The sequence below is a fragment of the Barbatula barbatula genome (assembly GCF_947034865.1).
Source record: "Barbatula barbatula genome assembly, chromosome: 2".
Taxonomy (NCBI): Eukaryota; Metazoa; Chordata; class Actinopteri; order Cypriniformes; family Nemacheilidae; genus Barbatula; species Barbatula barbatula.
The window spans coordinates 15960243-15986628 of NC_136767.1; the positions used below are offsets into that span (position 1 = coordinate 15960243).

The 26386-nt window shown below is 38.7% G+C and overlaps 1 protein-coding gene across 5 annotated transcripts in view; it reads right to left on the reverse strand.

The window, feature by feature from the left end:
- Nucleotides 1–8160: 8160 nt before the first annotated feature.
- The window catches only part of klhl13 (kelch-like family member 13), a 40566-nt gene continuing 22340 nt past the window's right edge, over nt 8161–26386 (reverse strand). For 3 of the 5 annotated variants that reach the window (XM_079480317.1, XM_079480316.1, XM_079480315.1), the window contains 6 exons: nt 20990–21134; nt 17710–17842; nt 16266–16462; nt 15127–15922; nt 12391–12504; nt 8161–9475 (listed from right to left, as the gene is read on the reverse strand). In XM_079480317.1, coding sequence (XP_079336443.1) covers nt 8982–9475; nt 12391–12504; nt 15127–15922; nt 16266–16462; nt 17710–17842; nt 20990–21134 — 1879 coding nt within the window. In that variant the 3' untranslated portion in view covers nt 8161–8981. Of the gene's footprint in view, nt 9476–12390; nt 12505–15126; nt 15923–16265; nt 16463–17709; nt 17843–20989; nt 21135–23635; nt 23708–26386 lie in introns of all 5 variants that reach the window. The other 2 variants (XM_079480314.1, XM_079480313.1) reach the window with 1 other exon arrangement.

Genomic DNA, 26386 nt, shown 5'->3' on the forward strand with positions numbered 1-26386 from the left:
GACAAGCGGCACAGTCTCTGGCGGTCTGAACGCAGCTTAAACCATTCATTAATGGCCCTTTAAGGACTACAAAGACAGAAACTAGCTTTGCATTGAACTTCAAGTTTTACAGATTTAAGTGAAATCAATAAAAAAGTGAAATCAAGGAGCCCTTTAAAGGTAGGGTAAAGCTTAAAGTTTGTCATCTTTCTCTCAACAGGTAGTGGTCTGGCTTTTGTTGAAACTAGTAACTTTGTATTAGCACCTATCGTACTATTGCTCTTGTATGACATATCACTTATTGCTCCCTGAATTCTTTGTAAGTCGCTTTGGATAAAAGCGTCCGCTAAAGGACTAAATGTAAATGTAAACATTTACTGCTTTAATCATGTTTCAGCAATTCATTCACATTACACCATCACCATATTGGAAAGATGGAAGTTTATTGAGTCAGCAAATTTAACCAAATAATAGCTACAGTGCTTGGTATTTTCAGATAAGAGTTGATCTGGTCACATTGACAACAGCTTCTCTTTGGTCATTCTTGACTACTGTGATATAGGATGACATCTGTTACATTTACTCTGGTTTGTTGAATGGGATGTCATCAGTTAGCCTTAAATCACAAAATCACCCCCTAGAGGACATACATCTGAATAAGCTAAACTTTAATGCTGAGACCACAAATGCGTAGTTGGTATTAGCATTTTTGTATTGTTTGTGATGATCTTGTGTTAATGAAGGCTCCTCAACCTCCATTGTTGATTATAATATAAGCACAAATCTTAACAGTAATTGTAAGTCTGTTTATACTGTTAAATGATTTTGGCTTTTTTTCAATTTAGCTTGATCACTTAAAATATTTTTATATTCCATATAAAAATGTCCAGTGTGTAATTTTGGGGATGATGGATTGATAGAAATGCAATATAATATACATAGCTATGTCTTCAGAAGTGTATAAAGAGCTTACATAATAAAGCGTTGTTTTTTTACATTAGAATGAGCTGTTTCTATCTACATACACTTTGGGTCCTTTTGCATGTAATTCGTCATGTTATGTCAGCCGTCGTAGTGTTTCAAAAGGGAGGAGGGGAGTGAGCGGTCGGTTGCAATCTGGTCCAGCTTGTTCCAAAGTACATTAAAAGAAGAACAAATGCAAAGGTTTGGATTGTGATTGGTCCAGGGAGGGGATTGAGAAAAAGATCTCCCCACTGAACATTCCTTTGTTTTCTTTCCACTAACATGATTATTGATCAGCCAAACTCAAATCTTTACGCACCAAAATGCATGGCAGCCCAAGTGTGATTGGTTTTCACGTATCCCATGACTAAATGGCATTACACAGGATTGCAATCTTATGGTTACAATAATATTGGTTTAAGGATAAAGTTAGGGTAGAGCTTAATGTTGCATACAAGGATGTTTAATGTTAATCGTGTTTCCCCTGTTGAAAAAACCTACCTAACCAGCATTTGCTAGTTTTTTTCCACAGGGTCAGCAGTTCAGTCACATTATACCATCATATGAAATGATGAAAGTTTATTCAGCCACTTTACATTCACTGATCTGAAAACGTCATATCATGGTCCTTGTGGTAGAAAACATCACAATTTCCTGCACTCCTGCACAGAAGAGGGTTCTGCTCAGATGGACAACAGCTTTTGCTCGTTCTGTGAGATATGACATCTTCAATAACATAAACCAGATTCTAAACGGATCCCCCAAAAAAGGGGATGTCATCAGTTATGTGGTGTGGTCTTTAGCACTCAACCCACATCTGAATGAGCAATGATTTCATGTTGAGGCCAGAGATCGTTTCAAATGTTACCTTCTTGCGCCACCTATTGTTCTTCTTCTAAAAAACATGCATCCATGTTTAGTCAACAGATGTACCTTAGTTACGTATTGAAAATGTTTATTTTATTTATCTGACTGATATAAGCACTGTTAGTTATCAATGTCTACCTTGCAGATACATCAGACATGTCACAAAAGAAATAAACGCTGAGGCAAAGGATAGCCGCCTAAATGCAGACATCCATGCCAGATTCCTCTAGACTTATCACGCATATCTCCCTAGGCAAAATATATATTAATGTATATAACCAGCTCCTATAAAAATCACAGCAGTTTACACATAGATACAGTACATAGATTTAATGATAACACAGTGTTAAAACACAACATTATAACACAACTGGTAACAATACAAAAATACAATACATTTTTCAATATACAAGTTTGGTGACCAAAAATATGTTTTTCTCATGTCTTTAATACTTTTTTATTTTTAGATTTAATACTATTAATATACAATATACCTTTATAGGAAAATCATGGCATTCATGGTTACACAGACAGGATAGTAAGACTATGCTGGAAGAGTTCGTTGTTGCTTTTGTTGCATTTGGCTATTCTTTTTGAAAGTACACCACAGAATTTTCCCACTTTATTATATGACATAAAATATATAGATGACCACATCTGTGAAACCGTGAAAACACTCCGATGTTCCAGGTCCTTAATCCACTAAATCCGTTTTTGCTTAAGAGATAGGGGTATCTCATCATCCCAGTTAAGAGATTTTCTGCATATTTTCTGCAAAATGAGCTTAAGTGGAAGTGTTGGGGATAAGAATCCTAATGGATCGTGAACAGAGATGATCACTGACAGAATCCTATACCTTGAGACATTTATTGTGTGAACTCACCATTAGGCCACCAAAGGAAACGAAGATAGTCCTTGTCTTCGTTTGTCACCTTTACTTGGAAGAACATGGTTTGTATATCAGTCATGAAGGTGATGGGTTCCTGTCTGAACATAAGAAGTACTCCAATAAGCGTGTTTGTCAGGTTAGGGCCTGTTTTAGGAAATGCCCTTTGTTAGGGTGGTACACTCCATGGTGGAGAATGTACCACACCTTACCATCCTCCTTCCGAAGCTGCAGGTCTGGCACCTTTTCTGCATAGCCTTGTTCAATCATACCACCAAGAAAGTGTGTGTATTCCTTTTGGAATTCCTTATTCCTTTCAAATGTTTTATTTATTCCAATGAGGCGCTGCCGGGCAATGCAAACATTGTTTGGCATGGTAGGATTCTTGTTCCTGAAAGGCAGCTTTAGACTATAATGCCTTTCATTGAAGTTTACAGAGTTTTCCATTGTATCCACGAACTTAATTTCCTCTCTGGACATTTCTTTCCTATCATCATATAGGTTTTCATTCAAATCATGTTGATACTGCTTTTTCAGTAGCAATTCCAATTTTTGCACATCAATTCAGGCAGCTGAAACTAGGTTATCATTTCCAAAATGTTGCTTAAGCATTGCCTTGGCCGTATCATAGCCTCTTCCAGGTGGCATATTCATGTAGCTACCAACAATATATTCATCCTTAAATCACTTCATTAAATCATCCTTCAAACTCTCAACATGTCAAGGCTGTAAGCAAGATTTTCAATATTTTCTTTGACAAAGGAATGCAGAGCATCGTATTTAAAGTTTCCAGTTTATCCAAAAAATCTAAGAAATTCATAAAAAATGTGTATGTTACTTATCCTTCTGGAGAGTTCCTGTATTGTATAAATTCTGCAACTAAAACACAGAGCATATTTTTCTTTCACTCCTGGACAAAGTTCAATAATTGTGGTTGAATGAGTAAAATGTTTTAGAATTTAACATATTGTTTATAAAAATAAATATGGAGAAAGGAGGTCAAACATTTTAGAATGAATATCAATAACATATTTTGTTAGCTACGAATATTATTCCCAACGGTAATTGTTTGAAATCACCCTGTTTATAGTATTTAAGAATTATTTGGGACAATATTAAAAAATGCTGTCAAAAGCAAAACATTTTTGGACATTCAAATCTCTTATTTTTTATTTCTTTCTTTCTTTTTTGTCTTCTTTGTTGTTTGATTTGTTGTATTATCTTGTATTATTTTTTCTTGTCTCCCCTCTTAAAATTGTACTTTATACCATCTTATAATTGTAATGCTTTTTGTTATACTTTAATAAAAATATAAAAAAAACATTTTTATTGCAGATGAAATCGATGCAATTGAATTGCCACTGCTTTTACATGAAGGTGGTTATGAGGACAATATTCATATAGGTTTTTTTTTTCTCATCCTTAACTCTGGCCCGCGAGATCCATTTCCCTGCCGAGTGATAAAACACACTCGAACAAGCCAATCTACATTTCCAGGAATAGGCACGTTCAACTTAAGGCGGTGCACGGTACAATCAAAGAAACCGTGAGAGAGATTCAAGCGTCGACTGCTCAGTGTGCATTTGAATCGGTCTCACTGATGAAACATTTGAGCCTCACATTAAATTGAACGCTCATATTCCTGAAGACGTTGATGACCTTGTTCAGGTGTGTTTCATTAGAGTTAGGGCGAAACTCTGCAGGAAATGGATCTTGAGGGCAGGAGTTTAGAGTTCTATACGATCATAGTATGCTACTTCATAGGGCAACAAATCATATCAATTCCTGTATGAAGATCTGGTTGGCATCTACTCTGAACCTTCTACATTTTAATAAAGCTTATATCCAATTAAAGCCGTTAATTTATATATTCTTGTTTTGTTTCTGTTATAAGTTTTGATTTAGAACCGTATATAGCCTGCTTTAAACAACATTGAACTGAGCGGCGGACATGCCATTGATTTTAAACACGCAATAGTTGTATTGTGGTTAATGCAGTGGCAGTGTTTTGTCATCCTTGTGTCGAGCTATCACCTAATAGCAACCTTTAACTCTACACAACAGTTACTTCATGCCTTATGCTGTGGTTTAAGTGAGGTATGAGTTTTCATACCGCACTACGGTGTGCTTAAACTATCTTTTTATGTTCGCAGGTCAAATCCATTCTGAATCCTGGGGTGGGGTAAACTAAGCGGCATCTACACTAAGTTTGTCTCGTTTTGTTTCTTGGGACACCTGAGTCTGACAGAGCCAACTCAGGTTTGACTGGACGTTCAGTTTTGTGCCACTAAGTGATAACCACAGCTGAAGTCAGCATCAACTGGAAGGTAACTGAAATCTGTACTATGTCTGGGTGGAATGCCGGAAGTGCCCCACCTAGCACACGTGCATCTGTAAGACGTCAGCTAAAGATCCGGAAGTCTTCTGCTGTGTAATAACATCTGCTAAACTTCTTAGAAAGAGCTGTTTTACATCGGTTTAAAAAAAAACAAAATTCTGACATCTTCTAGATATGACATCTGACAGCAGACGCCTCCGAGACATATTGCAGATGAGCAAAGTATGTATTGCAGATGTAAATGCAGATGTTCTATTTCAGCCTTTTTTGCTCTTGTTTTTCTGTGCCGGTATGGCTCTGCACTGCGCTTGCGGCACTTACAGGGGCTTGGCCAGTTTATTGCCATTTAATAATTTTAAAAACTATAAAGACAATATTTAGAACTATTATTCAATTAAAAGAAACGTTTCAATAGTCAGTGAACCTGCACTCTTTATTTGCTTTTGAGAACTTTAGGAAACTATCCTAGTCATATACACAAATGTTGTGCTAATTTCCAAACATATCAAGTTTATTTTGCATTGGAAAGCAGTTTTAAGCCGTTCTAGAACATGGACAAATCAAACCAGATGCAGTGTCTTTAAGGTATTAGACAGACCATTAATAGGGATATTACCAGCACAAAAACATGTTTAGGAAAATTATTATTGAGATACACCTAGCACAATTCCGTGCAGATGCCATTTGCATATATTTGCTTATAGTGTATACAGTATACATTCCAGTTTGGTACATGACCTTAAGTGATGCCTATAGAGGCATTATTATCATTAAACGTTCAGTGATACACACACCATCCCACTGTTATAACAGAAGCATATACTGTAAATCCACAGTAGTTGTGATGGAAAAAATAAGTATGAACTGAGAAAACAAACAATATGTCAATGAAAAACATTGTAACCAAAACATATGTGTTGAGGCTTATGACAAGACTCCTGTAATACTTCATGAAATCAAAAAATTAAAATGATTAGAGATTCATTGTAAACTGATAGCCTACCGACACGAACACACTACAGAACCACAAACTCACAAACAAATGAACGTATCTGGGTCACTGATCCTCAATTGAATCTCTCAGAGAAAAAGGTCAGATAAATCAAATATAAAACGTGTTGTTATTGTTGACGCTAACTCTGAATCACTTGGTGATGTGATGACACTTTAATTTAAAGGATGAAAGATTAAAAGAGATGGGGAGAGAGAAAAACAAAGGGAAGGGGTGTATCTCAGACACTTAAAACCTCTTTTGGATTGCTCTACTTTTGGACATATAACTCATTACAGACAGGGAATGAACGTGTTTGTTGACAGTGGTTGGCTTTTGCTCCAGGTCAAAAACAATCGAGAACGTATTCAAATTTTAAATACATTTCCTAGGACTGCACAACTCATAAGCTCATTGGCAGAGACTGCAAGATGTGAATTAGGTGCATCCGCCATTGAAAGTGTGTAATGCTGGGGGCGTTCCAGGACAAGACGCGCTGTGTTAAATTGAAGAACTTCCAGGAGCAATCAGCAAAGCATGCTTCTCCACACACTGCATTAAAATGCTGCTTTTATATAAAGACTTGCATCCTACACTTCATATTCTCCCTTACATTATAAAATAAGTGCAGTAAGGGAGGAATAGTAGACCCTTCCAAATGGCTTTATTCCTCACAGTGCTAATAGTAACCATATTAGTGTCCACGCTTGTGTCTAACACACCCTCCTGAGGCACTTATCTGCAGCCGCCCTCGACCCTGCACTTAATATTGTTTTCCCATGATGCTTTAATGCAATTTCGAATAACTGCTGCAGCCCCGGGCCAAAATGCCAACTGGACAAAAAGCATGTCAGGCTGAAGCGCACTTTGTGAAGCATTTTGCTGTGACACACACAGTCACACTAACCCTCTGCTCACTAGACCAAATTAAATAAGTTGCACACAATGTCATTTTGCATGGTTATGAACCAATAAAAGATGCATTTGTGTCTTCATCACAAGGGAAGAGAATAACTGCAGCCCAAGCCCTGAACTTGTTTTAAAGTTTCAACAGATTTATCACCATATGTCTTTACTAAATTGTCTAAAACACATATCGTGTCACCTTGACAATCTGGGCAGCACTAGAAAGAGAGGTGAACACCTGTTTTAGACACAAATGGAAACGCATTCTTTAATAAACAAAAATGTAAGGTCCAGTGTATGAAATGTACATCTAGTGGTGAGGTTGCGAATTGCAACCAACAACTCACTCCACCATTATAAAACTCTACAGCGGCTGACACAGGAATAAAATGTCATCGTGTTTCCAATCTTCGTCAAAAGAGAGAACGCATTTACGAAATGCGCTCTGCAGGGCATCCTGTTGACACATTTTAATTTATGCATTTGGCACACTAATTTATCCAAAGCGACTTACATTGCATTATACTAAACATTTGTTTCCCCGAGTTTGTGGAATCCCTGTGATCGAACCCATAACATTGCCAACGCAACGCTCCAACCACTGAGCTACAGGAAAGCTACAGACACAACATGGTGAATTTCATGTTCGGGGACCAGCGGTGTATGTTGATAGAAATAGCTTATTCGAAGGCAATAAAAACATATCGTTTCATTATGTAAGGTAATGGTTATGTATATTATATTGCATTAATATCAATACATCCTCCAAAAAATTACACATTGAACCTTTAAGAAAAACATTTGTAATCACTTACCTATGCAGGGTGCAATTCATTAGATAAACCGGGCTTTTCGAATACAGCTGAGGTTACAGTTTTGGTTTCTCTATTCCTTTTTCAGATACACATTTGAGCGAAAGCTCTGGCACAAAGCATCTCTTTACACAGCCCATACAGTCCCATAAACCTCAAGTAGACTTCAGGTGAGGGACGATAAATGTCATCCTTCTGACGGAAGATAATACATTTGCTTATCAAAAATATGGAAATATCCATTTGTAACACTATCAAATAGTAATCATGTCATTAAAGTAAAATTGGACCCATGGCTGTATGATATTATGAATACAGGTCAAAGGGGTCTGTAGGCACTTCACTGCACAGTGCACCGTTGACTGTGAGAGCAGAACAGATGCATAAAATTGAAGCAAATCAAACCAACACATTTTTTCTCAAAATCTTTATTAAATTTAGAAAACACAATTCTGTTACTGGTTCATAACAACAGCAGGAGTAGAGAAATGAAATCAGTTAGAGGGGGCACGCCAACCGCTGAGTTTAAAACAGTGTCCTTATCCTGTGGTCAAAGGTCAACTAACCCCATGAAAGATACTAATGATAAAAAAAGTGGACAGAGGTGAGGTAAATAGGGTGAGAGTGTACAGGATAACTGATAATGCAGAGAGAGAGAGAGAGAGAGAGAGAGAGAGAAAGAGAGAGAGAGAAAGAGTGCAATGGGGGGGGGGGATTGGCTAGGCGACCTCAGAATATATGGAACTGGGAAAACGTCTTCATAGCAAAACTCTGGCGACTCAGGTAGAAAAGTTGAATTTCAAAGTCATTTGTTTTTCAAGTCAAGGTTGTTCCTGCCAAGAGAGACAAAACAAGCCCCAGAATGCAATGTTAAGATGTAATTATGCCCAACTTTGGGAGCAGTTCCATTTTTCTTTCTCATCACAAAACAAATAAACAAGAGGGGGAAAAGGGAAGGACTTTCAGCATCACATTCCGAGAGGAGAGGAAATAAGAGATGAGGAAGAGAAGTGGAATCATTTATGGGGAAAGGAGAGGGGTTTCACCACGGACACCATTGAGATGTTTATCAGTGGGGAGTGCAAACATTGTCTTTTTCCTGTGGGAAGAGAGAGAGAGAGAAAGAGCGAGAACAAGAGAGACTGATGTTCCTCTATTCATTTATCCTTATGTCTGTCAATCCATCTACCTGTTCATCCGACCCTTTTATTATCTCTCTTACTCTCTCTCCGTCCATTCTCAAGGAGCAGAGAGGGGTGACTCTCGACTCGGTGAACCAGCAAGGGAGAGGTCCTCGGGGGGAAACACGGTCAGCGTGCACGCCCTGATGCCACCGAGGGACTCCGGCAGATCGAATACTTTATGCCACTCGTCCTTCTCTGGGTCATATTTCTGTACAATCTCCACCATGCAGCGGTTGTTCCATGAGTACCCACCCACCACATAGATTTTATTCTCGAACACAGCCACGCCCACGTCGCTCTGCCCGCGAAGCATGGCCGCGATTGGTGTCCACAAGTCGAGGGTGGGGCTGTAGTACTCACAGCTCAGTACGTCGTCGTAGTCGCTGGTGCCTCGGAAGTGGTTCCCACCAATGACGTAAAGACGATCGCCGACGGTGCACATGCAGTGCAGACCACGTACCGTGGTCATGGGAGCCTTCTGAGTCCACTTGTCGGCATCCGGGTCAAAACACATGAGCTCTTTCTGGAAGGTGTCATGGGTTATTCCACCTGCACAACAAAACACAGGAAGTGTTGACATTTTACACACAGCATTGCAACTGGTCGGGTCATTAGTTGACAATGCTAAATACAAAGATGCCAAACAATGTTTTGTGTTCATGATCACATTTGGATAAAGTGATAATGTCTTGTGCCATTCGTGATCCGTCAAGTCCGGCGAAATTAACCTTAATGCCAGATGTTTAAAAAAACATAACATGCACATATGGAGAAACAACTCTCTCTCATGGTCTACTGAAGTGTTGTGTCTGAATAACGCATCTCTAAAAACACACATCCAACGAAACCCACACACTCAGGTTCTGTGCGGGAAGCAAAGGAAAAAAGACAAGAGGAAAAGAAAACAGGACATGTCTACAGGGAGGGCTGAAAATAAAGAGAACCATCCCATCAGGCACCTGGGCATCAGCCAACCAGACCCTCCATCTCTTCATCCCTCCTATTTATGCCCCCTCTCTACCCATCCCTCACTACACTAAGAGAACAAAATGGTGAGTCAGACACACACGTTCACATTTCACATCCAGTATCTTTCTGTATGCATCTTCAATTTCAATGCATTTGTGTGAAACAAAACCACCATTAAATCAGAAAAGTAGTTCAGATTAAAATGAGAAAGAGGGGTGAGATTAGGACAGAGATGGAGAGCTGATGACAGGGAAGAGAGCATAGATTCAAACATGAGGCAAATTCATATAATAACTGCATGAAATGTTTTGAGAGAATTGAATACGTGCACACAGATGCCCATTGTGAGTACAGATCTTAAATGCCAGATCATTCATGACCTATATAGACTGAGAGAAAGAGATGCAGGAGTGAGGGCACAGAGTGAAAACAAAAGGATCAGCAGTTCCGAATATACCCCAGAGTAAAGAAGAAAGAGTGTGGGTGATGAAGAGAGAAAGAGAGAGAGCAAGAGAGAGAGAGAGAGAGAGAGAGAGAGAGAGCGAGAGCGAGAGCGAGAGAGAGAGAGAGAGAGAGAGAGAGAGAGAGCGAGAGCGAGAGCGAGAGAGAGAGAGAGAGAATCAATGTAAATGAGTGTGCATATGTGTACCAGCAAAGAACTTGCGCATGATTAAATACACAATGCTTGAGGCAAACACAGTCAGAAAGAGTAGGATGGGATAAAAAACATACAAGTTGAGTTTGAAAAAATCTTTTTACAAAAGATCCAACAATGAAATGTCTCCCTAGCACTGGGAAAAACGACATTATACATGCTATCACTAAGACAGTATGAAACAATGCCTTGAAATTCTGAAAGGATATATCTGACTAAAAACCTTAGCAGGATAAAACGTAAAGTGGGATGAGTGACAGACTATGAAATCATTTCTTTTACACATATGAGGTCTTATGTCTGTAAAAACTTGCTTTCCATTGATTTAAACATATTTTAAATAAATATATAGGAATTATGAAAAATATTCAGAAAGAAATTAAGAGACCATTCCAAATTTTCAATAATAACTTAAATCCATTTCTAGATGTATCGTGGTCATTCCAGTCCAGTGTCTGTTGAATTTCAACAAAATCAAACCTGAGGAGTGGCAAAGTCATCCAAGAGCAATGTGAAAGACTGACAGCATGACAGAACACATGAAAACTGTGATAAAAATCGAGGTTTTCACATAAGTTTCTTAAATACTTTATTACTATTTTATTGCTTACAATTGATATGAACTTTGCGATACTTGAGCTGTATAAAATACAGAACTTCTTTTCTGTTATTTTAAACTCTTTCTACGGTTAAATATTTTTGCACATAAATGCAAATGAAAAAAACAGTATGAACGGGAATGATCACTTTCCCCCAAAACACATACCTATAAATAGACAATTCAGTCTATTTAATTGTAACTGTGGCTGTATGTCTAATTTCCACATATAAAATAACACAAAAACTAAAATACAGAAAATATATGTGTACAAGACTACAAAGACTTAATTTTCATTTTGCATTTCTAGTAAGTACAGTAATCTAATATTGTAGTAAAACAATCAAAAAGGCTTGCCTGTTTGTAAAACTGTTCTAGGTTGTTACAATAGTAAATAGAGTGTATTTGTGAACTTGCACAGAACATTTCTGCCCGAAGCAATAGTGCCTAATATATAGAGCTTGAATATCATGTTATTTAGAGGTTGCTGGAGGGTTGAATGAGAGTCAGCTGTTTCGCACTCACGCAACTGTGAATACTGAAGTGTGGAGAGCTTTCTGTACACTTGTTAACGTTTGTGCATGCGGCAGCAGAAGTGTGTGAGATCACACCCCTCCTACATACCTCAATGTTCATTATCACACAGAAACACGCCTCTGATTCATGTCATCACCACATCTCCCACTCACACCCACCCACCCACCTCTCTCTCAGTGAAAGTAGGACTCATGATCTGCATAATGCAGAATTTGAGTTGCAATCCTGTGAAGTGAACATGTGATAGAAACAATCCTGCACAGGGCAGGTTACCACCCTGTGTGTGTGTTCTTTTATTTAGATGGGAAGCCGATATGTTTCAGTCAAAGTGTGTTTGTAGATCAGTCTGTGCTTCACACGAGGTTTAAAGGATTCTGTGTGTGGTGAGAAACATCACATCCGCACTCTCTAGATATTTCCCTTCCTGCCAGTCGCACCTTACCAGCGACCGGATGTGTGAAAATATCCGTATGAGACTGAGGTTGTTGTTCATGTGAAAACACTTTCTCCCATTCCAAGGTAAAATGTCGACAACAATATTTAAGCCATTTTAGTACTGTTTTTCTGAGCAACCCACCCAACTCGACATGGCATTGGTGCCACTAGAGGTATACAGTTTTCACATTTACAGAGAAAGGTTTCCATATTCTTATGTGGTTGGTTGAATGGCACATACAAAAAAAATGTCTGGTGTGTGAGTGGTACCTGAAATATACATGTATCCTCCGTAAACAGTGCCTGCATGTCCGTAGTGTGGTTCGTTCATTTTGGCGACGTACGTCCATTCGTTTATTCTTGGATTATAACACTCCACAGTTGCTAAAAAGGAAAGAGAGGACAGCATGTATGTAAAAATAAATTAAATCAACGCATGCACACAGTAGAGGAGATTCATGAGAATTCCAGGTGCTTACAACACATTTGTCATTTCATTTAGTCTTTTGGCCTGCACAAGTTTTTCAAGTGCACCACATGACACCTATGGAGCAGCAGCCAATCACACTGGAAACGGCATTATTCATTTACACAATCCTCATCCCCAGAAAAAAAACTTAATGCCACTAAAATCTTTTAAATGGAGGGGCCTATAAAAATCTTTAAGACTTTGTTTACTCTGCAGTCAAAATCAAGTAATTTTATTCATTCATGCTTTCAATATCATGGACGATTTTGTCTTCAGCACAGCCTGTTCAGAACTGTAGACATTTCAACAGTTTTCTGGGTTGTGTAGGTTTTAAAAATCAATCACTTGGCATTTAAAGTTAGCTCCAATAACACTGAGCTCCTACTAAGCATGTAATGAGTATGCCATTCACACACACTGGGCTGTAAAACTGGATGGTAGGCAGAAAGAGCTCTCATACATAGAACAAAGTTAAAAAGACCAAACTAAACTCACTGATGTAAATTTCACATTATAGCCAAAATGGTGGTCGCTCTCAAGACCATAAAAACACGGGCGATGAGAGGCAATTCTTCCGCATGTTATGATAATCATAAGAAACACTGAGATCCGAGGGAATAAAGGTTTTACCCGTTTATCTTTCTTCGAATCTCTATGGTGGGATGGAGTGTTTGCTTCTTTCCTGACACTTGTAAGGCCTGTGGGGTTTGTGGTGTAAATAAGAAAGAGGTTGTGTGTTTTCATGTATAGTTGAAAAGAGCACTGGGCAGGCTAATGGAAAGGTTATTTTTGTACGTACTTACACATACACATGCATGTGGACATCCAAGTGTCTATATATATATATATATATATATATATATATATATATGTGTGTGTGTGTGTGTGTGTGGCTATATTTTCATGTCCTGGCATGCCATGTTTGCTATTTGGAGATGTCCTTGCATTTTAATTACCCACGATCCATTGAGGTATTTACCCTGCAAGAATATCCACCTTTGCCTGATGTAGTCATGTTACCATGGCAACTGGAATATTGACTTTCAAACAAATGTTGTAAAAGTATGCAATAAGGTATGAGAGCCTGAGCTTTACTGTGAATAAATCACAGTTGAATGGCGTTGTTAGATAAATGGTTATATTAAAGCCAAATAATATGTATCAATGCAAAATGCATGAACTATAATCACTTAAAACCTTTCTTCGGCTGTAAATATAATAACATTAATTGTTCCTGATCGACTGTAAAAAGTAACAGAATGTTTCTTTATATTGCTAAGGGTGGTAACAAAGGGTGGTGAAGCAGTCATGGAGTAAACCAATCAGAATCAAGGACTGGAACTAATCGTTTTATTATAAATAATGAAACATATTTCTAAAATATTATTGACTAAATATTGCACAACTAAATATGATTTTTTCACCACTCGTTCTTGTCAAAGATTTAAAAGGTTACATCTAAAACCAATAATATTATCATAAATTAAAATAAAAAAATGAATTGACTTGTGGGTTTTCTACAAATAGAAAAAAAATACGGGTAATCGTGTTCCTCGCTCTACATTACTTGAGGGATTATTTACATTTACTTTTAGTCATTTAGAAGACGATTTTATCCAAAGCGACTTACAGATGAGGAAACATTGAAAGCAATTATAACAACATAGGCAACAAAATACACAAGTACATCAAAACTATTCCATTAAAGCCTAGCACAGTATACAAAGCTAAGAATAGCGAGGTTAGTATTTTATTTTTATTTTTTTAAGAAGGAAAGGGAAAAGAATTAGGATAAATCAATCAGAGACGTGTTGATGGAAGAGATGCGTTTTTAGGTGTTTTTTAAAGATGGCAACAGAGTCTGCTGATCTTGTAGCAGCAGGTAGATCATTCCACCAATGTGAAACAGATCCAGGAGAAGGTTAGGGAGAGTGACTTTTTTCCTTTTTGTTTTTTGTATCATTGGCACAAATAAAAACCTCACACGAAAGGAAATGTCTTTGTGCGTACAGATGTGTCAAACCTTATTAGCTCTTTGCACCAATATGCCGCTCGAGTTCAAATTTTTAAACTTGCGTGGAAGTCTCGATTTAAAGTGTGTTTGTGGGAAATGTGCCACCCAGTTCTCCTCATTTGCATCACCAGGTGCTAATTCGCATCTTTGACTTTGTATGTAATTTACTCAGGCAAATAGTTCAATTTGCACTTGTTGTGAACACTATATAACTTGTTTCATGAGATTAACCACTCAGAAATTATCTTGGTTATAATTTAGAAAAGAATTGAATAACAGATTTGGCACTATTGTTTATAAACTAATTCTCCTATTAAATAAAGGATAAGTATTATTATTATTAGTATTATTATTATTAATTTATAGTTTTATTAATAATACTAATAAATCAACTGCAAGACACTCCTCCCAATGTTACATTCACAAATTCACATCCTTAATTTTCGAATTGTTATCTAGTGAAACAGTGTGTTCCTTGGAAATCTCTCCCCTGCTGTTACACTGAAATCTTTCCCCGACTCACCCAGCTCTCCTGCAGCGTTCCTCCCTCCTACGGCGTATAGATGTCCTTTGAGTGCGCTCAGATGAAAGAAGGTCCTCTTCTCGTTCAGACATGCCACCTGAATCCACTTGTTGTACCTCGGGTCGTATCGAAAAACTGTATCCACCGCCGTTTTGCCTTTTGTGTCATAGTTACTCTGTCCACCGACTACATACAAAAAGTTCCCGATCACTGCAATCCCGTGCTGGTAGCGCGGCGCGTCCATTGGTGCCAGTGCCTTCCATTCGTGTGCTTTCTCGTCAAAAAGACGTAATTCTTTACTTACAACTAGCTGTTGCCGTAGCACGCCCCCTAGCGTCACTAAATGGGTATTGTCCGAACGGATCGCAGTTCGTTCCGACTGCATCACCGGCTGCATGTATGGCATCATCTGATAGTTGCTGGCTTCTAATAAAAGGTTAACACAAGTATTGTCCGTACGCATAAAGTCGACAGTCTGTATGTGATTTATGAGTTCTGTTGGACTCATGAGGGGAAACCGGATATTGCGCATTAATTTTGCAGCGTATTCCATGCGTCCCTCTTCGTAACGTAACCAGCGGCATGCGGCTTTAAACAGGTCCAGCTCGCTGCAGTGTTTTAGACTGTTGGAGGAAAGTACAAATGCAAGGCGTTCAAATGGAAGTTTGACGAACTCGCCGGTGCCGAGCAGCGAAGGGAAATTCTTAAGGATGAAGTTGTTGACGTATTTGTCCACTTCAGTGAGGTTGTAAGTGTTGGCGATGCGCCCCACCTCCACACAGTTATCTAAGGACACCTAAGACAAAAAGAGTTTTATGTTAGTACTAGAATTAATGCAGCACAATTAAGCCTAAAACAAGGAATGGGCTTCACAACGGTTTTACGATTGAATAAGTTATGGCTTGACGGATCTTACATTAAAATGGGGTGTAGCTTATACTAAGCGTTTTAAGGATTTTCATAGACATGACAATAAATATTCTGAACATTACTGTGTAGTATGTACATCATCTGGAATTCAGTGGTATAAAAGCTTATAAAGCTTTACTTCAGCCCAGGCCAAGCCATTCAGAATTTTTTTTACCCAGACCTACTAGAAACTAATTTAAACCTACGTGAGAGTTTTCTCAGTGTCTTACCCCAGAAATGAGAAAGACTTTGCAGAAGTCAAGGACAGGCAGAATCTGGAGAAAGCTAGCAGCCTCTAGGGTGTCCTGCAGGTTCTCCATGTTGAGAGAGAGTTTGGCGGTGTAAATGAAGTCTATGATCTTCTTTAGCCCTATTCGATTCACACCGTGCAGCTTTATACACATCAAATCCTGCTCTTTCATTCCACCTGCGGGAAGAAACAGAAAATGGTGAGGAGATGACAGCAGATGAAAGCAAGAGGAACCATGGAAAGAAACGCAAATAAAATATGCAGATGAAGAGTAAGAGGAGGAAAGGTTGAAGGAGGGGGATCAGCATTAACAATGTTTTGAAAAAGGATCAAAGAACGAGAGGATGTAGCGTAAGCGAAACAATAAGGAGCATGAGGAAAAAGGAGAAAAAAAGATAAGCGAGTCTTACTGAAAGCTGTCACCAATTCCATTTACCATTATAATGAGCCATTTATTCAAGAGCCATGTTTGAAACATATCAAACCACTTTCATTAATTCAGATGGGATTTCTCAACTTCTTGGAGAAAGAGAGTAGGGAAGAGGAAGAAAAGGATAAATGGAGAACACAATGGGGAATAACAGAGGTCTTGCACTGCCGAAATGCTCATGACACATATCTTATCTGTGACTCTGAACAGGCTTTGAGTTTGATTTGTGTGAATATTACGAATCTATAGGAAGATGAACAGCGATTGTTGAGCTACAGAAAGAAGCAGCACAATTCCCGGCTGCATATTAAAGACACAGACAAACCAACCGTGTGCCTCCAGAAAGAGAAATTCCCTCAGAATTGTTTTAGCGCTCTCTCAACGGTTGTGCATTTCCCATTTAAGGATTTTTTAATAAACTCTTGCTGGGCTGTATTAAATAGCATAATTATTAAGGGAATAGCTGAAGTGAAATAATAAAAAGCCAGTCTTTTTTCATATAACAGATTATCTTTGTACAAGCTTTCCAAATAACCCCAAGCAAATCCCTTCCCATCCCTCCTGCTTTGTTCAAAGGGTACCCACAGAGAGAGAGAGAGAGAGAGAGAGAGAGAGAGGGAGAGAGAGAGAGAGAATAAGAGGTAGAGAGAGAGAGAGAGAGAAAGAGGTATAGGAGAGAGAATCTGGAACATTCTGAGCTTTGAGGGTAGTCTCTGGTGTGACTAAATTAGACTGACATGCTACTGATATTAACATGAGAAATAGACTGAAAAAGATTAACCGAACACAAACAAACAAGCAAAATTAGTACAGCATTGTCTAACCTAAACCAGATTTTCTCAAAAAATGTGTGTATCATTTCACAAACATTGACCTTCAAATCGTGGATGTACATCCTTCTTCCTCGTGTATCGTTTGATGACCTGGAAATTAGCTTTACCGCATCTAATCCTTTATTATTCTACTGCTAACTCTCCCTTGCGGTCACTCTTACCTGTAAACATGGCTTTAAAGTAGTCGCTGGAGGAGGCCATCATGGCTCGGTGAACAGGAAACGCCTCATCCCCGTCTCCTGCCACCAACGTGACATCACATAGCTGGCCCTCTATCCTCAACTGGTCAAATCCCTGAGAAACAAAGAGAGAGAGAATGAGCGGGCTGACAGGCATTTCTGTAATGCACCTAATGAATTCACCAAGAAGGGAAATAAGAACGAACAAAGTGCTCCGGAGCATCTGTTATTAGCACCAAAGAAAACCTGGTGTGAATGTTAAGGAGCCAAATCATTACCATTCGTCCCATGAGCGCCATTTCTGAATAAAAGATTGTGGGGTTAATTAATGAACACGAGGTCAGTTGTGTGAGGGGACAACAGCGGCAATGGGCTCCCACGGTGGAGATGAAACATAATTAATAGGGCCGAGCCACCGTCCACTTTCTCTTTCCCACATGCACACGCTGTTAAAGTTATATTAGCTAGGACCTCTCCTTGACACAATGGCTATCATACAAAGATAATGACTACACCATTTATTAAAGCATTTCTGAAAGGTAAGCACTACTTCAAAAGCCCTCACATATCAGTATATGACTTCACTACATATTCAAACATTTGGCTGTCACAAGTATATTTAGATCTACACTCACGCACGCACACACGCACACACACACAAATCTGCAGCAGTATCCTGGGCTCAATCCATCAGCATGTTCAAACCAATGCCAAACATGTGATGCGACAAGAATTAAGCCACAATCCAATCTCTGATTCACCTACTAAAATTACACATAAGCTTTAAGCACCAAATACTGCCCTACACCCTCTGGGCTGCAGTTTTACAGTCATGATACGAAAACCGTGGGAATGCCAACTGGTTATCTCCACAGAACTCCGCAGAAAAACACTTGATGCTCAACTATAAGCTTAACTAAAGGTACCAATGCTAACAATCAATGTTTGCTGAATCCAATCTTTTCTCTCGAAGCATGTTATGTAAAGAAATTGGGAATGATTAGGGTTGGGAATCGAAAATGAATTCCAATTCGGAATCGAAAGGTTAGAAATCGGATACTTGAAATAAATATTTCAATTCCTCGTCAATTCCTGTGTGCATATTTTCAGAAATGTGCTTGTGTTAACTTGTGATAAAGCACAGAAAGCAGACTTTTACCATAGTTTCATGATGTAGTTAAACCCTGGTAATACAAAACATAGTTGCTATGTCTATATATACACAAAACGATGCTCAAAAATACATATATTTTTGCAAAACAGTCAATAAGCAGGCTTTACATCAACTGTGGAATCTATAAGAATCGAAATCGTTAAGCATAATCGGAAATTAAAACACTACGAATGAGACATTAACATGTTATACTGTGTATAGGTCTGTTATGTTTCATTAAATGCAGTATACAGTATATAAGATACAAGCTGGACCTTCAAACCAAACCTGGGACCAAATTTACATAACAGGGGAAATTTAAAAAATGCGCAGATGGGGTGGACATTTCTGTGAGTGATTTACTGACAAGCCACACAAAGAGAGGCACAATATTTAATTCCCAAAATGACCAGTGCAGTCTAGAAAGACCAGCACAAATTAGCACAGGGCTACATGCTTTTTGGTTAAATTATGGTGCAAAAACCAGTAAACTGACAACACCAGTTTCAATTTTATTTAAATAATGATGTGTACGGATAAATAATTAATAATACATCCTTCATCACTGTGTAAAACAATTAGAATGATCATTTTTTATTTCATTCCAACTTTAATGGACAGCAGATGAAACATACAATGTACAATATGCAGTATTATAATGCAGCGTACAATATAAAACCTGTCACGCATGTGTACAGAGTGTGTGATGTTTCTGCTCATCTCCAGTCAGGACACACAGAGCCTGAGGATAAACAACCAATCAAATGAACGAGTGCTGTTTTACCAACTAACCATTTTAATCAAGTCATTTTTCTACCGGCCAGTGATATTGGGATCGATGGAGGCTGTTCTCATCGGAGTATGCTTGCTCACTCAGGGTAGATTATATATTTCGTTTAGCACGAATGAAAACGAGACTGTGGGATTAAGACGTCTGTTATATTTGTTGAATATCAGAGAAACCAATATTTTACTTGACTTGTTGGCTTGGGGCATGTATATTTTGTTTTGCAATTGGTATAAAAGCAAACAGTCTAGACATGTGAATAAAAAGGGCTATTTATGATGTATCATTAACATCTTTAAATCCTCTCAGTCACACTTATTAGAGTATAATGCACCTCACCTCAATACTCTGAGCCTGTGTAATGCATCTGTGTTGCACTGATGCAAGTGCTGTGCATGTATTTCCAAAGGGACAATAAACAATAAAACCCACATTTCTTAACTACTGTGGTAAACAGCTGCTGTTAGTAGACACAGAGGTTTAGAAACACTGTTGCAATTCTACTGTTGTGTGCACATGAATACGATGTGAAAAGGCACTTGTGTGGCGAGGGAAGTGGAATCCAACTCTTGTTTAGATGAATCAACAATGAAAATAACGCATGTAAAATTCACACACAATCCTCCTGCAGCAGTAGCTGCTTTCCGCCTAGATTCCGATTATAAGCCTGGTGATGGATGACAGCCATTAATGTCACTGTGACGGCAATCAATAGTGTGACCTTGTAAACTGTCACAGCCGATGACATCAAGAGATCACGCAATGTGCGAATATGTTATTGTGTGCATGAATGCACTCTTTCATTCCATGTAAACAGCAGGTGAACTTATTTGCACTCAAGAAAGTACATTGGTACTCAAGACATTTTCTAAATAGCATGCATTTTCAATAGAAGTTTTACCATACATTTGGCTTTAGACTTGCCATGCTTGTTTTTCAGTGCTTTAGGAACTACTTTCTCCCCAATTTGGGAATGGCATCCCAGTAATTCCACCAACATGAACACCAATGACCTTAACTCATAGATCTGCCTGCAATGACTGGCAAATCCCAATTAAATTCTCACCTTTGTTCCCACGCAAGCACATGCTGACCTGCATATAGGTGCTAATGAAACTTCTCATGGACGATGACGATAGTGATATATATTTATGTGTGACCGAAAGCCACACTGCCAGTTACAGCAGCGATGACCTTCACAGCTACAAACACACACAAACTCTCTGTGGCATGATGCCGGGCAGGCAGATGGTGACACCCCAGCCACATAGTCTGATATGAGACATGTGCAAGCAAACAGACACATGATTTTAAAAGCTCACCTGTAGGACCACAGAGCTGTGCGTGTTGCTGGTAAAGAAGCGTGTGTTTCCTGTTTTTGAGGCCTGCAAGTTGGAGGAGAGGCCCATTTCACTGCATCCTAGAGACACCTTCATCATCTGAGCATCATCATCCTCTACCAGTGATCTGTCAGGAATAGAGAGAGAGAAAAAGAGAGGGGTGTTTAATACACAAAATGATACTCTGGCATCATATCTGAGAGGAGGACAGAGAGCAAGAGTATGGGTGCAAGTGGAATGTCTGAGTTGAGTTGGGTGCATTCACCACCTAAATAGCTGCAAAGAAGATCTTGATGGAAAACTGGTCAAAATTGTTTCTGGCATGTTTACTTATTTATTCACGTAAAGGTTTTTTCCTAAAAACATAACTATTCATTTCAAAGGTTTGACTGCCTTGTTGGATGCAGGTTCATGTACACATGCTTGTATTTCCTACACAGACTTCTAAGATCCTAAAAGCAATATTCATCAGAAACCTGAGCAATTACAATCTAATTATTCACAAATAAGAAAGCTTGATGCTTTTTTATTTGAGGCACATCTTTAAAGTCATGAAGACTAAAGATGTTAGTTTGTAATTCTTCCAGATATTGCCATCCACGGGTTTGGCGTTATCCCCAAAGGGAATCAACCATGACTACAAATAACAGAACATACTTAGTATTTATAAATTGAAAGAGATGTGCATATTATATTCCATCCTTCCACCATATCTTCAGCTAATTTAATTGAAGTCAAGGCTATGCTACAAACAATAGAAGGCATAAATGAAAGTAAATCTAGGTTTCAAACAACAGCAACCAAACTTATATTAGCGTGAAGATACACACGCCTTTTAATTTTATGAACATTCACATGCTCAGTTTTTTCCCCAGAGTTGCCATTTTAGTGACTCAAAGGGCAAACTATTCTTAACTAGTTAAAACGGAACTTTAAACACTTAAGTTGGTGAAAACCGACGTTGTAGGTTGAGCTGCTGTGACATTAGATCTCAACCTAATTATGTTGTTCCAGAGGGACTATCACTAACTTACAAGCGATTATTCAATGTCAACACTGCTAGAAAAATGCATGATAACATCTAAAACAGATCTTCTAAAATGATATCAACTCAGACTTAGCACATAAATAATTCACATGCACAGAAATCGACAAACTCATGCATGATACAATTTCCTTCAGTTTGGATATTGTAGCCAAACACATGTCCCCAATTCAGCTTATTTTAACAGTCATATTAAATAAGAAAATCCCCTGTGCATACAAGGGATTTCAACAGTTTGCTATATAAATAAACAGATGGGTCCAGCAGCTTCTGTTGAGTTACAGCTGTGTGATGGAACATAAAGAAAAGACCAAAAAACTAAAATATCTCCAAGCAACTGAGAGACATGTATTTGAAAAGAACAAGACAGGGGACGAATACGAGAAGATTTCTGAATGTACCACAGAAGTGCTGTTACTTTGACAAGAAATGCAATGAGTATTGCACAGCTGTAAATCTATCTAGAGCAGACCATCTTTACTGTGCGAGATGACTGCTGAGGGAGGGAGGGCACAAAGAGACCTGAAGTACTCTGAAGTTATCAACGTTAATGGAGGAAGATGTGCATCCAACAACTGTCATATGGGTGCTTCAACAATTACAGATTGTTAGAGTGACAAAAGTGACTAAAGCCAACAAAAGAAGATTCTCATGAGACCATTTATCAAGGGTTATTTGCCACTGGAAACTTGCTAAACAAAAAGCACATGAAAATGAAAAAGCACATTTGTTTTTTTGTCTGTTTTTATGTTAAATACATCTATATCTAGAATTTTTTGTGTCCCTATGTAAATCACAGTTATCTACGTCACCGTTCTGAAGTGTGTGACTTTCCCCTCGACATCAGGCTTTAACAAAGACATCCGACCAGGCTCTTTGGGTTAACAAAGTGACCCATTGCCTTGGATGAATGCCAAAGGAGCACTGAGAGGGTTCCAGGGTCAATCACTGACTGCTGCAACAAAAGCTTGCGGTTCGAGGGAACATAACGAACACAAAACAGTACAGTATTATGATACTCTTGTCATGATACTGAATTAATACACAGGTACCACAAAAAACACATTGACTGTATAAATGTAACTATTGTACCTCAAAAGTCAAAGCAAGAAAGTCAACAATAGACTGTATCATCGGACGGGGCGCTGCCCCAAAGTTAACTTGTGGTCTGTGTTCAAATGTATTCTATGTTTAATTTATATAAATATGAATACATAGAAATAATATTCAATAAAATATTAATATGAAATAAATTAAAACCACTCAACAGTTGATTCTTTGCGGAGGTCTACCGGAGTTTAGCCTGGGCCACATAATGTGGTTGTCGCTGAAACAGTCTATAGTTAAAACCATTACATACCACAGTCAAGTGAATACATTTATATTTAGTACATGTCAAGAATCCCAAATATCAAAACAACAATGACAAAGGAACAGGGTGATTCCCACTGAGCTCTGGAAGAAAGGGCAGGTTTCTCAATGAATCACTACCAGACGTCGAGACGTTTCTATGGATGAAAGGAGGAGACTAAAATGGCAGGCACAATCACATGACACAGAGCACAGGCTGATTGGTGCATTACCCTGTCAGGTGATAGGTTGGAGATGCAGCAAGCAGAGAGTGGGTGGTCCACACCACAAACGAGTGCTGGTGGCTGCCAAAAACAACGAAAGATATAGAATCACTAAACATGCGAGCTCTGAGAACACATGTAAATACATATGAAACACAAAGAGTATGCACACACACCTGTCAATCAAACTGTTCAGGAAAAATAGAAGGGAGAGAAAGCTCACAAGGGTATTCATTCATCAAGCAGTTTAGATTTGTGAAGCCCCTAATTTAAAGAGATAAATTAGATGATGATTGTTGTGATGGGAAAATGTAATCCCATTGGTTGACTTGATTAAAATTTGAGATGGGATGGCAAACCGTAACACTCACACGATGGTCTTGCGATGGAACATGACACTCATCAACCATACAAACACGGGTGTAAATGATCCAACAACTAAACATCTTATATAAATGGATTCAAATATTCAACTTGCACTGTGCGCCAACCATCACTAAGAAATGGTGAGAGAGAACATGAACAAGCAAAAGAGCATTAGTGTGAACAACATTATATATTCATTCTGTATTATGAAAGGACGGCACCATTAAACAGGACAGGAGAACAGCTGGGCCACCACTCACGTACACACACGGATGGACACGGACATGAACATATTCTGCTTTATAACCCAACATCCTTTTCAGCTCTCCTGGACAAGATCCCTGCCTGTCAATTAGGCTTTGAGTGCACACACATTCTGTCTTTTCTCCTGATTCAGATCATATCTCTAAGAACCAGTTCACTCACCCTGGGCATTCAACTCCCTGAGAGGAGCCACCCGAGGCTTGTCTGATAATGACACATCAAACATTAACAAATGAGCGAGGAGAGAGAGATGACTGGTTGATATTATGTAGTGTGTTTTCGCAGCTAAATATAACTGGCATTCTGCTTCGCCCTCTTTAGACCATTTTTCGTAAAATGTCTTCGGTGAAGGACGACTTTAAATCTAGGACGAAAAGCTTAAAGAGGCCATTTCATGAAAATCAGATTTTTTTCATGTTTAAGTGCTATTATCGGGTCTCTGGGACATCTACTAACTCTGAAAACGTGAAAAATGACAACCCAGTAACTTTATTTATATGAGCTTATCTCAACAAGCAAGCCCGACGAACCAAGTTGTCATATCAACGACGAAACAAATGTTCTTCTATTTGACACTCGCACGGTAGATGACGCTGATGGAGAATACATTTCACGCCTAAACATTAGGTGGCGCTCAACTGCTATTCAGGATTCTTTGGCTGCTGAGAAGAAGAAAAGCTTAGCGCGTAGTAAAACAGGCTACTGGTACTGTTTCCTTTACGCACTTACAACAGCAAAACAAGAAATGTATTTCTCCAGCAGCAGCGAAGATGAGTTTGTTGTTTTCTGCTTGATTGAGCAAAAGAGGAGAAAAAGACGAAATTGGGTTCATCCTATTTTTGAGAAGAGAAAGAGCACGGAGAGTTTAATAGAAGCTGTACCACAATCGTTTCTATCATTACTTAAAGACGATGGTCTGGGGTCAGCTGTGGCCTAATGGTTAGAGCGTTGGGCTTGTGGTCAAAAGGTTGCTGGTTCTAATCTCAGTGCCAGCAGGTCATGACTGAAGGGCCCTTGAGCAAGGCACCTTACCCCTGATTGCTCTGCAGTAATGTGCTACTGTAAAAAACTACTTGTAAGTCGCTTTGGATAAAAGCGTCTGCCAAATGAATAAATGTAAATGTAAATGTCTGGGGGTTAATTAGTTACCTTGACTTGATGTTTGTTTACATGTGCCTGTGCTTTCTACCTACAAGAAAATCTGCTTAAGTTATTCTATATAAAGAAAAAGAAAGAAATTAGAGGAAACTGATTGTTTTTGATAATTTTTACTGGTACCGCCAATAAATTTGTAACATAACATGTGAATTGAATTCATATGAAAGATTATATATATATATATATATATATATATATACACACACACACATATATACATAGACCACGGAACTGGGGGGGCCGGGGGCCATGGCCCGGGCAACTTTTGTACTCTGACAAACTATCTTATATGAATAAAAGCCTAAGTTGTATCTGTGTTTTTATAAGCCAAACAGTACTAGTCACCACACAGCTTCACTCACTCTCACCAACTGCTGCCGATAAAAAAAACTCACAATGAATGCTGCATTTTGATTTGAAATTAGTGTGCATTGTTTGTCAACTACGACGTTATGTCGATGTAGTTAGGTCTGCATGTGTGAGCGTCGACGCGAGCTAACGGCGGGCACCTGTTTAACTGCTGGGGACATTACCAGGCTGTGACAATAAAGGGACAGAAGTCAATATAAGATTTTTTACAAATAAACTGGCAAAACTCAGATGAGTGTTGACTGATGATAATGACTATGATGTTGATTTAGATTCAAGGCAGCAAGATGAGTTGATGTTGTGGACTGGATGTACTTTATGTGTTTGCTATAGTCTCATCTGTGCGTTTATGTGTAAATAGGCTTGGCCTGTTGTGTGTGAATGTTAGAGTGGGATCAGAGGGGTTAACCTGAGGAAGCATGTGTGCGTGTTCATCATTTGTGTACTGTAGATCTGACTGTGTGGTGTCGGAATAAAAAAATCTGTAATATTTTCTGTTTCAATGCATATGCGCCCCCTCCGCGTGACTTGAAATTATGCCCCCCCCCTTTGTTCAGATGCGTTCCATGGTCCATGCACATATACACACATACACACATACAT